This window comes from Micromys minutus (genome assembly GCF_963924665.1).
Source record: "Micromys minutus genome assembly, chromosome: 9".
NCBI classification, from domain to species: Eukaryota; Metazoa; Chordata; class Mammalia; order Rodentia; family Muridae; genus Micromys; species Micromys minutus.
The window spans coordinates 30,606,744-30,621,360 of NC_137978.1; the positions used below are offsets into that span (position 1 = coordinate 30,606,744).

At 38.1% G+C, this 14,617-nt stretch overlaps 1 protein-coding gene across 1 annotated transcript in view; it reads left to right on the forward strand.

Annotated features, from left to right (window-relative positions):
- The first annotated feature begins 2,678 nt into the window (after nucleotides 1–2,678).
- Nucleotides 2,679–14,617, forward strand: part of SPATA6 (spermatogenesis associated 6) — a 101,620-nt gene continuing 89,681 nt past the window's right edge. Inside the window, exon 1 of the mRNA XM_080922146.1 lies at nucleotides 2,679–2,879. Coding sequence (XP_080778272.1) covers nucleotides 2,829–2,879 — 51 coding nt within the window. The 5' untranslated portion in view covers nucleotides 2,679–2,828. The remainder of the gene's footprint in view (nucleotides 2,880–14,617) is intronic.

Sequence of the window (14,617 nt, forward strand, 5' to 3'; positions counted from 1 at the left end):
GTTCTACCATCATGGTCTTTAGGCCTTTGAAACCATAAGCCCCAATTAAACACTTTCTTTTATATACTGCCTTGGTCATGGAGTTTTATCACATCAATTGAAAATTAACTAAGAGACACAGATATAAGATAAAAGTGACTGGTAGGTTGATGATAATGAATTTAGATTTTTTTTACTATTAATTATGGAATATGGACAAAGCTTATAATTCTATGACAAAGAAAGACATTTGCAATATATCAAATGGAATTTATTAATTGATCAGACACACGGGATTACTATGAGAAAAAAGAACCCCATTAAAAAAATAGAGTACATGAGCAATTTACAGTAAAGATAGAAGAAATTCTTGCACTGACAAAGCCCTGTGATAAGACTGATCACTAGTAACTTGACAACATCCAAAACAAGATGGTATTGTCCATGTTGGGGTTACCAAGAGAACATGATAATGCAATGTTGGGACGGATGTGGGGCTGTGACCTCCAGATGTCAGTGGAATGATTTGTTTACACTTCAATACTTAATCACTTTTCTGCTCATTACATACGCACAGACACATATTTGCACATGTAAAATTGAGGCTGTGTTCATCCTCCCAACCCCATGCTCCCAATAGTAAGACTTAGACTCAAAATATATTTACAAACACCTTGTCCATGTAGCTTGATTCTTCTCCCACTAGGTAATAACTAAAATAACCCAATTATTTTAACCTGCACTCTGCCACTTGGCTGGTTACCTGTGCTCAGGTACATGTGTCCATCTCCATCTTCTCTTGCAAATCTTCTGGCACCTTTGCTCTATCCCCAAATCCTTTCTGCCTCCTGGATGTTCCACCTTCTATTTCCTGCTTAAGCCATAGCCCATAGGTTTTTAAATTGAGAGGTGATGCATCCATATAATATATAAGATATTCTCTCTACATGCACATGAAAAATTAGAGATCAAGCACAAAAAGGAAATATATTTGCAACACAGAGAATAGACAAAATAATTATCTAAACATATAATTTAAAAGGAAAACAAAGAGAGAAAGAACTGAATGAAAATGGTTATTGTATCTACTAGGAAGCTTCCGGAGAGTGGCTTGCTAATAAAACCATGCAAAGGTACTCAAACTTAGCAGTAACTAGAGATGCAAAAGTAAAATCCAATGAATACCAGAAATACAAAGATTAAATATGCAGTCATCCATGGTGGAAAGGTGGAAAGAAGCAGTCATTTTTTTTTTTCTTGATGGAGCAGCTTTGGAAGATGTTGTTTATTACTCTACAGATTCCATATGCGGAAAACCTGCAAAGGGTCCATTCCAACTCAACACACATATATTAATAGATATATTCTAAAGGTTTAAATATTATGTATCTGTGTGTGTCTGTGTATTTGTATACATAAGGGTATCAGGATACCAGAAGTCACATCAAATCTCCTGTAGCTGGAGTTACAGGTAGTTGTAAGCTGCCCAAAGTGGGTAGTAGAAATTGAACTCTAGTCCTCTGGAAGAGCAAATGCTTTCCACTGCTGACCAACCTCTCAAATGCTAACATATTTCAGAATGTTCATAACAGTATTGTTAATGAGAGCTAAAATATGAACAAGTACTCATCGAAAGTACATAGGACAAAGAATGTGCATTTATAGGTCATGTATATTTCTGTATTGTAGTATTGTCTAATATTGGAAGCAATTTTAAATACTTGACATCAATATTGGATAGCTCCCATAACATAAGGAGATAAGCAAATCATAGAAGAATATATAAGTATTAAATCTATTTAACATAAAACAAGACAAATTGAACAATGATGTAGTTTGGAAATGCATAGAAGGCTTATACAGTAATGGAGGTCATTGCAGGGTGGTAAGGCAATGCTCAGGGTGTATATATATATATATGTATATATGCTCAATAACATCCTGTTTATTAACTGGGTGATAAAATCACAGGTGGTTTCCCCTCCATTGTTGGAATGTGCTCTATAGTTAATGTATTAACATAACTTTTGCAAGGACTTTAACTAGACAGTCTTTTAGGTTCTTTTTATCTTTGGAGATCTATGGCTAGGCTCCTCTTTTCTGTGAGTCTGTTATTGAGAGTTCAGTCTTGACAATAGACTTTGAGATTCCTGTAGTGGTGACCTAGACAGGAAGTCCTGAAGGGAAACTGGCACACTGAAAGAGAATCACAAAACAAGTGACTAATAAGAGGACCATAATGGTGATTCCAGAAGGCATCTGGAATTTTACTTGAGAGATCCCGGGTTCCAGCCCCATTTTTGCCTTTGTCTTGGGCGATAATTCCCTATATCTTATAATTGGTTTTGTAACTTCAAACTCAAGGAAGATTACTAATTATAGAATGGTTAGGAAAACTGAAGCCACAGGCTGACGCCACTTGCTCCTGGTGCCATCACCACTTTGGAACCCAGGGTTCCCAGTTCTGAGCTGAGGCCCAAAGCACAGCTGTTCCCTTTCTAGGATTTGCATTCGCAGCTTGACATCACAGAAGAGCCGCCCCGCCCCACCCCGCCCCACCCTGCCCGTCACACTCCAGGCCCCGCCCACTGCCTCTGGCTCTGGCGTGTCCCGCCTCGGCGTGGCTCTTCCGGCCCCGCCCCTCCAGGCTGCCATGACAACGAGTCCGCGCCCCGCGCTCAGCTGCTGTTCGGGCGGGACCCAGGCTGGACCGCGGGCCCCGGCCTGGGGGCCACAGCTGCCACCTCCGCCGCCACCTCATCTCCTCCCCGTCCCCGTCCCACCCCGCGTCTTCCCGCCGTAGTCGGGCCGGAGGCCGGGGTCCCTCCCCGCCGTCCCACCCTGCGCGGATGCCGAAGGTGAAGGCGCTGCAATGCGCCCTGGCGCTGGAGATCCGCTCTGTGAGTACCGGCCCTGTCCCGCCTCAGCCTCCAAGTCCGCCGCCCGACCCCGGCCCTGGGGACCCCTGGAGATCTCCAGTGCCTTCCCACTCCAGCCTCGTGAGGGCCTCACCCCAACTTCCAGTTGGAGTGCTTTCGGATCTCTTCCACGCCACTTGGAGTTCCGCTCCCGGGGCAGTAGTTCCCTTTGAATTCAGCTTTATGCCTCTTCTGGTGAGGGACTCCTGAACCCTTGCTCCAGTCTGCGGGTGTGTGGCATTTCCGCCCAATCGCTTCAGGCTTTCAGATCCTTTCCCAAGCTTAGAGTAGGAACGCCTTTTCGGTCATGGAGGAGTCCCCAACTCCAAAAACAACTTACTTGTGACGTCATTGCACCAAGTTTTCTTAGTTTCTCCTCTCAGAACAAACCCAAACTCTTCAGAAGCCACTTCAGCTCCTCCCCTCTACCCCCCAGTCCCTAAACACTCCTGACTTTAGCATCCTTCCAATCCTCCCAGGGACCTGGTCAGCTTTTCCGGACAGCTGCTACTTGGAGCTTGTTACACTAAACATTCTTTGAACGGGACTGTTCAGCCTTTTTCAGTAGATCTAGCTGAAGTGGGGAGCCCCATCTGCCCTCCAGTGAGAGGCCGAGGTCTTTCCAGGTGTTGAGAAGCCCCCCCCCCCCCGCCATTACTTTTGATAGCTGCAGAGTCTCCTGAGATTTTTGAAGTCCTTCAATGTCATTCCCAAAAGACCTCTCTTCTCCCCTTAGAGAACTCCGCATTCTAGGAGAACCTCTTCAATTTATTTCCCTGGTTTTCATGCCGTTATCCTTGAAGTGCCCTCATTAAGACGCAGCCTTAGTAGGGATATCACAGCATTAGTAGGGATAGCCGTACACATTTCCAGTCTTTTTTTTTTTCCCCTTTTGGCCTCCAAACTAAGCTTTTCTCTGCACTTACCCCAAGCTTGCAGCACCCACTTCTCTCTAGCTTTCCTTTCCTCTCCCTAAGGCTGCAGTAGCACTGAACTTAAACCATCATAAAAGTCACGCAATTCTTTCAGATCTTTGTTGTTGTTGTTATATTCCCCAGTCTTAAGAAGAAGCTTGGGTGGGGCAGAGTGCCGCAGGGGTGGAGTGCTTGCAAGTTTCAGGGACTCAAACTTCAGGACACAGGGATTTTTATTCAGACACTACTGTCCCTAGCCCTCTGTGTTTGCATCACAAGTTAACTTTTTTGGGAATGTTTTTTTTTTGCAAAGTAAGATTAGTTTACCAAAATAATGCATAATGCTTTCTAAATATGCTAAACTCAGAGCAGTTAGTAAAACAATGAGCTTCAGTCTATAGCTTTGCTATTGGCTGCTGGTCCTCTCTCTGTAACCAATGGTTTTGCAGCTTGGCAGACTGCGGTTGCCTAACAGGCTGGCTGCCCTGGTTGCCAATCTTTTGCTGAGAGGAAGTAGTTTGTTGTGATTGTAGCCCAAGGGAGTCAGCGACTTTTTTTTCCACTATGCTGCTTTCTTAGCATCCGGTTTGCTGAAGAGAAAGGTTAGCGGTATCGCTGAAGTATCCTGGCGCAAATATTCCTACTTTAATAAACATTTGAGTTATATTTTATAGTTCTTCAAATCTTCTAAGACATTTCACCTCTTTACCTATTCTTTGTGCTATAGTTTCTAACCAGCAAAAGCCTTTTAAATGTTTCTCATGTTAAGAAGGAGCAAAAAGGACCATTAGTAAGCATACAAGTTAAATAAGATTAATTTGGTTTTAATTGAAGCGAAAAGTCATAGGACCACAAATATTTTAAATGTCTTTCCAGTTGTAATTCTTTGTTTAATGTTTTATACATTGACATTATATAAAGGTCAAAACTGTAATATGAGAAGCTCTATGTTAAACCAGTTTTTTTTTTTTTTTTTTTTTTTTTTTTGCTTTTACTCATAACTATAGGTAACCATTGCCATTGTCGGGATATAAACAAATACACACCTATTCATGGCTCTGGGTAACCATTGTAATTATATAAACAGAGACACACTCTCAAACAAAGCACATATATTTGTTTTCTTGCACACTAGGCAGTATATTGCAAAATATAAACTGCACTTTATTTAATATATCCTAGAGATCTCTCTGCACCTGTGAAGAGCACTTACTGTCTTGCTTTCTCCCTGGCTGTTTAAATTTGAAATTTCAATCATACAGAGTAATAGGAAGAACACTTTAATGAGTAACTCTTGTTTATGACCTGTGTATGTTAATTTGATTTGTCTGTGTATATGAGCATGTATATTTGCAACATATGTTGCATTAACAATTTGAAAGAAAATTTCTGATATCATTATATGCCTAAATATTTCAACACACATGCTCTATGAGGGTATTTGTCCATAACCACAATTCCATTATAAACATTGGGGTAATTAATGGTAACTAATATCTTGATATTGTGTATATATTTAGGTTTTCCAAGTTATCACAAAAATTATTTTTATAGTTAACTTTTTAAGCCAAGATCCAAAATTTATAATAAAATTGGCTACTGGATAGTCTTATAGTTCATTTTATTATAGGAAATTCTTTATTTCAATTATCTTTTAACTACCAGTGGATTTTGGCAAGTTCACACATTCATGTCATCATTACCCAGATCAATATTTAGAAATATATATCAATCACTGTATGAAGTTCTCCCATGTTCCTTATTGGGAAGAAACTGATATTCTGATTTCTCAATTTGAGATTAGTTTGTGGGAACTAGAACTTTATATTGGAGAGATGCTGTAATATTTTACGCCAGGTGTCTTTTGCTGGTCATGACTTGGTGATTCAATAACGTTGCATGTTTTAGTGGGTTGTTTCTCTAAATTGTGGAGTAATATTCTCTTGTATATGTATCAGACAACATTCTCTTGTTTTAAAATGGCAAATAAAAACATGTATGCTTACAGTGTATGAAGTGGTTGTGTTTCCTTATCTTTCTATGACCCGGCAGAAGCAATTAGAGTAGAGAAGTGCAGGTGCTTTGATGATGCTGTGATAAAATACCCTGCTCAAAAACACTGTGAGGGTCAGAAAGTTTATACTAGGTTATGGCTTGACAGGGTTGGAATCTGTCATGGTGGTGAAGGCATGGCTGTAGTCAAGGATAATGTGGTGGTAAGAGCTGGAAAATGGCTGATCACATTGTCATCTGTGAACATGAAGCAGAGAGTGAAGAGGAAATGGAATGAGCCCATAAGCTCCTTATGTCTGCCCCAGTGTTGTACTTCCTCTGTCAAGGCTTCGTCCCCAGGTTCCACCACCCAGACACTTGTAGGCACTGCCACAATTGGAGACCAAGTATTTAAACACATGAGGTTATAAGGAACCATCCCAAAAGGATTATTTTGGCTCACAGTATCAGGGGTATATAAGTCCACCATGGTGAGTAAAGTGTGGAAGTAGAGGTGGCTTTGCCCATGATTCAGGAGCTTTCCTTGAGGGCAATTCATATCTTGGCAGATCAAGAAGCAGACAGAGGATCAGAAGCGGGGTCAGACTATAACCTGCCCTGAATGGCCTACATCTGCTAGCCAAAGCTTGTGTCCTAGAGGCACCATAGCCTCCAAAACAACATTGCCAAATGGAAGCCAAGTGTTCAGACACATGAACAAGTGGGGAAATATTTTTTATTTAAACCATAACAATGATGTTTTGATATATGTATACCTTATGAAGTGATTAGATCAAGCAGTTTAACACATCTATCACATGACATTATTTTGTATTGAAAACATTTAAGAATTTTTTGTTAGGAAGTTTCAAGTTTACAACACATTTATTAGCTATAATTACCATGCCATGTGCTGTGTCCCCAGAACTTACTTATCCTGTCTGAAGCTTCGTTCCTTTTAACCAATATCTCTATATTCCTTTTTGTCACACCCAGATTCCTGGCAGTTAACCAAAATCTCTATATCCCCATTCATCATTCCCAGGTCCCTGACAGCCAGCATTGTGCTTTGTGTTTTTGTGAGTTAACTTTTTAAAAGATTTTATTTACAGGTAAGATCACACACAGTGTTGGTCTTTCTGTACCTGGTTTATTACAGTTAGTATAATTCCCTCCAGACTCATGCATATTTTGCAAATGCTAGGTTTTCCTTCATTTTAACCATGTCTCAAATGTTTAGTGCAATCTAAAGTCAATGTTCTTCCAGTGATGGACACTTAGGTTGATTCCCTGTCTTGTTGACTGAGAATAATGTTGCATTGAATATGGGTTTGTAGATTTGTCTTCCATATATAGATTTTATAGCATTGGAGTATATATCTTGGAATGGGATATATGGAAGTTATATTTTTAGTTATTTGAGGATTCTTCATGCTATTTTTATAATGGTAGTGATTTTACATTCCCATTATCAGCATTGAATGATTCCTATTTATCAATATTCTGGTCCATAAAAATATCTTTTTCTATTTTGACTCATTTGAGGTAGTATTTTATTATTTGCATTTTCTTTTGCCCCATTTTAAAATTAGGGATTTTTTTTGCTGTTGAGTTTTTTTATTCCTTACATATGTTGATACTAACCCTTTATTTAATATATACTTTATGTACATTCTTCCATTCCATTAGTTGTCTCTTACACTGTTTAATAGCTTCCTTTGATATGTATGAGCATTTTGAGTTGACCTGTCTGTTCTCTTACTGGTTATTTATTGCATCCTGTTTGTGATAGTCATGGGCAATGAATGCTATGAAGAGTTGTTCTTACCAAAGTTCCTCTCTCTTCTTCTCATGTCTACTGCTTTCCTCAGCCTGGTATTAGGGGTGACCTGGTAGGTGTGACATGTATCATAGTCAAGACTAGAGCAAAACACAGAAGGCAGAAAAAATTGGACTATATCACACAGCATTTTGTGTTGTCTAACAAAGCCACGTGACATGTGAGAAAATATATTGCTAGAAGAAAAGCATGACTTTCTCAAGGACATTTCAGGAATGACACACAATGCTAAGTCACATGTTTTAAAAGACTACTTAAAGAATTACATCCTCTAAGTTTTCTTTACATTTTTTAGTATTGAACACTTGCCTTTGGAAAGGGGCACTTTTGCAGTTTCAACTTTGTGCCTTTTATTCAACATTCACAGTTTTTTATAAGAAGGAAGAAAATAATGTAGAGCTTAAGTAGATGACCAAGGAAAGTGGAGAACATTTTTTACTGCTAGTTTTGGTAAATTTTATGTAATTCTGACTTTTCATCTCTATTTATTTTCCCTCATTCCCTAACTCAAGCTAATGACAGCATACAGCAAACATTTCCAGGCTCCACCCATCTAAACCCTTCATACTTTACCCAATCAGACACTCTCATGTTACCATTAGAAACTTTTAATTACAAAATATTTAAGACTAACAGAAAAAAAATTAAGTAGAAGACAATATGACTCCCCTCATTTAGCAACAGAAGAAAATATAAATGGTAGATACTATGACTTCCTCCATTTAATAATTTCTGCATTTTAGGTTCTTCTTGTTTCAAAAAATCAAATAACACATGTAGTTTAGGCCTTCTTTCTTCCTTTGGTCCTATTTTTCTCCCTTCTACTTGTGAGTCAAGGTTAAAAGTACCCACAGATTCTGAATACAAGTACAAACATGCCTTCTGGATTAGCTTTGGTCAAGTATTTACATGTAGACATGCTTTTGTTATGTGATTTATTTCTCTTTCTCTTTTGCTAGGATACTTGGTTTATTTGTTACAGGTATAGGTCAGTTGTAAAATGCATGCTTTAAGAAGAACATTTTGGAACATTTAGTTTTGTTTATTGAATTGGTATCATTTGTTGTTGTTGTTACTGTTGTTGTGCTGCACTGAGGATCATGGGCATCCTAGGGAAGTGCTCTGCACTGAGCTGTTCCCTCAGTGCTTTTGGATCTGTTAGCAGGTGGGGCCTGGAAGTACTCACCAGTGAGTAGACTTAGGACAGGAATTTTAAGTCTTCTGTTATATCATTCATATTAGTTTCCCAGGACTGCTATGAAAATATATGCCTTAAAATAGCTTATTTTCTCACAGTTCTGGAGGCCAGAAACCTAAAGTAAATGTGATGCCAAGCTGGTGGCTCTAGAAATGTTTTGGATTGTAGCTGTGTAACTGGAGCTTCTGATCTAGCAGTTTACTTTTCTATGACTGGCCCTTTTCTTATCTTCTGCCCCAAGGAGTGGATATAATGGTTTATTATTTTTTTCTTGTTGAACATACTTTGAATACAAAAAAAAAGTTGGTGACAGGTAATGTACTTTCTAATGATCTCTTAGGAAAAGCTTATTTGTTTTTCATGTTTCTTTAGGAACACTAATTTTTCTATTTTGTAAATTGTTTTACCAGCAAGAGTGTTGTAGACTTAAAAGTTTAAAGTGACGAGTAAGAATCAGTTAGCATATGCTATAAAACTATAGCATAGATTCAGAAAGTGTGCAAACCCAAGCATGTAGTCACCAGCAGTGAGTGATGCTGGTGGTTACCATCCTAGCTGCTGGGCGGTGACTTCCCTCCCCAGCCTTCCCTCCTCTTATATCACTTCAGAGTTGGGACTATCTAATAGTAACTCCTACAAAAATCTTAAGACAGACAAAATGTTGCCAATTTCTCTGGGCAAATATAACACAGATGACTTCTAGTCCAATTCCCAGGTAAGTCTTTGTTCTCTGAAAGCCTCTTGAGTTGTCTTTACTGTCTTGCACCATGTTCCAGTCTTCTGAACTCCCAGCAGAACCACCTGTTAAGCTCTGCTTACAGCATGTAAAACCTTATAGCCTATTTCTCCAAACTTCCAAATTATTGAACAGACCTCAGTCTACAAAGTCAGACTGAATTATAAACATGACCCTACTTCTGTATATCCATATGTTTGCCTATATTAGTTAGGTTTATCACTGTGACCAAATATCTGATGGAAACTGGAAACAACTTTAAAAGAGAAATCTTTTTTTGGGCTCCTATGATCAAAGGATATATAGTCCATGGTCAGTCGGCACCATGCTTTTTAGACTTGTCATGTAGAATATCAGATTGGTGAAAGTATGACTTGGAGGTGCTTCTTTATAGTCTCCATGAGATCCAAGGAGAACATCAGCCCTAGGCTGGCTTTCACCTTTCCATCTTTTATTATGTCTGTGCCTACAGCACAGAGGAATGCTATTGTCCATTGTAGTGTGGTCATTTTCCCTTAGCAATCAGTGCTCTCTAAACATTTACCTGTGCTATTGCCTCAACAATCTTCTAGCTGACTCTAAACCCAGTCAAATGACAAATAAGGTTGACTATCACAGGTAGTTTGTTTTTCTTGATGCTATTATAAATATTAAAAACCCTCTTAAGAGTTGGTTCTTAGAAATACAGTATATTTGAATATAATGGCCTTCTATCATTTGTCTTCATTCGCCTTATTATTTCAAATAGTTTATTAGTAATTGAGCAAATTAATGATTAATGTTCTCAATATAGTATTTTATTTCTGTAAACTTTGTTTTTTCTTCCATTTAAAATGCCTTTTTCCCCTTTTGTTTGTTCATTTGTTTTGTTGTTTTTGTTTTTGTTCTATTGCATTGGCTGGGACCTAGAAGAGAACCTTGTTTTATTTCAAATGGATATTGTTAACTTTTTGCTGATAACAGGGGCAAGCATGAAATTTTTCAATATTGTGTTTGCTGTTAGATTTAGAGTTTCTCTTAGATATTTTTTTTTATCAATAAGGAAATTCCTTTGTTTCCTAGTTTCCTGCAAGCTTTTAGAGGACAGAGGCTTACATTTTGTTCAGGGCTTTCCGGTATGTAGAAAATGATTTGAAGGAACTTTTCTAATATTTAGTGCTACAACATGTCTTTTAGGTCTAAATAATAATCTGTTGTGTGGATATTACATTTCATTATATATTTATTGGTTGAACAATACTTGAATTGTATCTACTGTTTGTATATTATGAATGATACTTCTATAATGGTGTCTTCATTTTTATATGGAATTGAGCTTGCAGTGGGCATGAGAATCCAGGAGTCTGATTGTTGGTCTTTATGATTGGCTTATTTGGTTCTTCTGAGGAACTTTCAAACCTTTTTCACAGTACCTTTATGGTGTTTATGGGTATTGATAGCCTATTTAAGTTACAGTTTCCTTTTTGTCCATATTTTATTATAGCTATCCTAATAACTGGAATAGATAATCATATTGTGGTTTGTGTGTCTTTTCCTAATCTCAACCAATGCTGAACATGTTCTCAGATTTGCTGATTTAATTTAGAGAGATGTTCTTGGATTTTAACTGACTTTTATATAAACTTATATAATTTATATAAGTAGATGGTAGTAGCTTTGTTCTTATAAACTTTACATTAAAAAGCTTGCAAATAAAAATATCACACATCAAAATTTACTACTCTTGAAACTATACAAGCAATGAACTTATATACTGTTAGAACTGTCTTCAACATGGAAGCTGTGAAGCTTCATTTTAAATTTCATAGTTTTAGTGACAAATATATTTTATGTTGTTATTAACCATCCAAAGTAAAAAAAGTTTGTGGCAGAATTAGAGCTAGAAAAATAATTAGCTTTATAACCTCTTTCATAATTTATGCCTGTTACTTGCATTTACACAATCTCAGACACAAATAAACCATGTTTTCTTTAATCAGAATATAGCTAATTATATATGTGCATATGTAACCAACTGTGCATGTGGGTAGAGGATAACAAAAAAATGAGAACAAGATATGCTAAATATTAGGGGATGCAGGACTAAATGCAGATAGTACCCTTTAAGTCGACAGTTTTCCTAATTTATAAAGGAGGAATGTATTAAAGGATTGGGAGAACTTATAGATCAACATAATTCAGAAATTTATTTGTTCCATTTTACGACAAGGAAAGGGAGAATAGATAAGTTCAGGGAAACAGTTTTTAAAACTACGGGAACTCAGTAGGCTTGGAGCGTATACAAAGTACTTGTGAGAATTATGTTAGGCTCATAGAACAGATGTATTGTAAAGGGATCTTTCTGGTACTGGCATTAGTTACTTTCATGTTACTGTGACCAAAATACCTGACAGGAACAACTTAATCAAGAAAATATTTATTTTGGCTCATAATTTCATCATGACAGGCAAGCAACACATGATAGTGTTCATGGCATTTGGAACAAGATTCCTCACATTGTAGTAGACCAGAAACTGGTGGCAGAATGGGAGCTTGAGGTTTGAATCCCCTTCAGTGACTTGCTCCATGGGCCTATATCTGAGGTTCTATGACCTCTTCCAAGACATCACAGTGCTCAACGGGAAACAAAGTACTGAAAACAGGAAGCTGTAGAGGATAGGCGAGATCTAAAGCATGACATTCCACTGAAAGGTCATATGGTTTCATAATGAAAAATATGCTCATTCAAAATTTAAATGTCACCATAGTCTTAACATTGTTCAGACTCAAGGTATTTTACTGTGGTTTTCTGCTGTTGTGATAAAAAAAATGATCAAAAGCAACTATGGGAGGAAACTCTTTTATTTCATCTTACACTTCCAGATCAAAGTCCATCTGTGAAGGAAATGAGGTTGGAACTCAGGTAGGAAGCACTGAGGAATGCTCCCTGCTGTCTACTCTTGGCTTGCTCCACTACCTTTCTTAAACAGTCCAGGGCTACCTGTCTCAGATAATGACACCTTCAGTGGGCTAAGTCCTTCTAAATTAATTAGCCATTATGAAAATGTCTTACAGATATTCCCACAGGCCAATCTGATTGAGGCAGACCTCCAACTGGGACCATCTCAGATAATTTAGGGCTGTGTCAAGTTGATGTGGAAACTAACTAGGAGATTCAATTCCTTGTCAACTTGCCATACCAGTATGTTACCTTAAACCCTAACTTTCCCTTTTTTGTCTTCCCTAAAATCTCACATTTATAGTATGGAATACAGTACAACTTTAAAATCCCACTGTCTTAAAAAAATTCCAATGATTTAAGAGTCCATGCTATTCTAACTGTGGGATTCTGTAAAGTTAAAATAAAAAAACAAACAAAAAAAAAAACAAAAACAAATAAAACAACAACAACCAAACAAGGAAAAACAAGGAAGCAAGAAAACAGGAGAGAAGAACCATTTCGGTTGCAGTAAAAACAGGGCAAAAAGCCTGTAGTGTAAATAGCTCAAGGTTTAGGCCTTGAGGTTTGGAACTCAGTGATGATCTTCTGGGGGCTAAAGGGCTTGGATCACTCTTGGATCACTGCCTTTTACAGCACACACAGCTTATCTCATAGGCTTGAGTCCTGTCCACATCTGCCTCTGACTTTGCAGATTTCAGTCTAAATGATCCATCAACATTTTATTAATCACAGTTCTTTTTTCATTCTCAGGTGACCAGTGTTTATTGTTTCACTCAAGCACAGAGAGTTTTACTTATAGATTCTTAAATCAAATATATTATTTTAATCACCTTGATAGAGTCTTTGATGAACTCTCAAACTTCCCTCTGAAACTTCACTGCTGGCACACATTTCTATTGTAGTTTATCTTTTTGTGGCTATCATGAACAACATGAACAAAAGGAATCTGGAGAGAAAAAGTTTATTTAATATTAAACTTCCCGGTCAAAGTTTATCTTTGAGAGAAATCGAGCAGGAACTTGGAGTTAGGAACCATGAAGGAATGCTGTTTACTGTCTGGCTATCTCTGTCTTGTTCACTTAGCTTTCTTTTATAGTTTTGTTCCACTTATCTAGGCACCACCCACTGTGGGATAAGCTCTCTATCAATAAGCAATCAAGAAAATCCCCACAAACTTAGTCTTATAGGCCAGGCAGATGGAGGCAGTCCCACAATTGGGACTCCCACAGGCTCTCAGGGCTGCATCAAGTTGACAGCTGAAGCTCACTAGGATGCAAGATAATTTTCTTTTTAAGCAAGACCTGCACATTAAAAATCAAAAGCAAGTTATACGTTGCTCATACATAAAGCTTCCAGGCAAACATTCTCGTTTTCCAAGGAGGAAATGTAGTATAGTTGGAGAGAGTGGCATCAAAGGAAGACCAGAACCAAGCAGGGCTGACATTAAAACCTGGGCTCCATGTCCAGCACTGGGGCATGAACTAGCACCATCTATGCTCTTGTGGGCTTACCATTGACAATACATGCTGTTTCTTTCTTAGGCCACCTCTCTTCAGTGTTTCTTAGGCCATCTTCCTTCAGCAGTTATTTCATGTTTCTTTCATTCTGTGGGGGATATCTACAGTTTCCTCTGACTTTGACCTGGGAGGCATTATTTATCCTTGTGCTCCTGAAAAAAATAATTCTAATGTAACATGGTAATAAACTAAACAGTCAAAAGAGAGTTTAATTAGAGCACAAATACAAGAGTATGCTTCTTAGAATAGGAGCAAGACCTAGACAAGCAGCAGTGGTCCTGACGCAACAGGCATGGGGCTTACAGATATTTCTCTTTTATTGTTCTCTCCACTGTACCTTCCTCAAAGGTGGCATTTCCAGGACATGGGTGTACCTCTTCCCCCAAATCTCCCAGGCTCATTTTACCCATAATTCATTCTATTTTGAATAAAGAAAGTATGACCTAAAGTGAAAACATTCTCTAATGTAATAGCACTCTGAATACTTCTGTGAGGATGACTATGAAGTTGATTTTAGCTGACCCATCTAGAGACCACTACCACCTATTGGACTTTGTATCCTGCTCTGGGACCCCCGAGCTT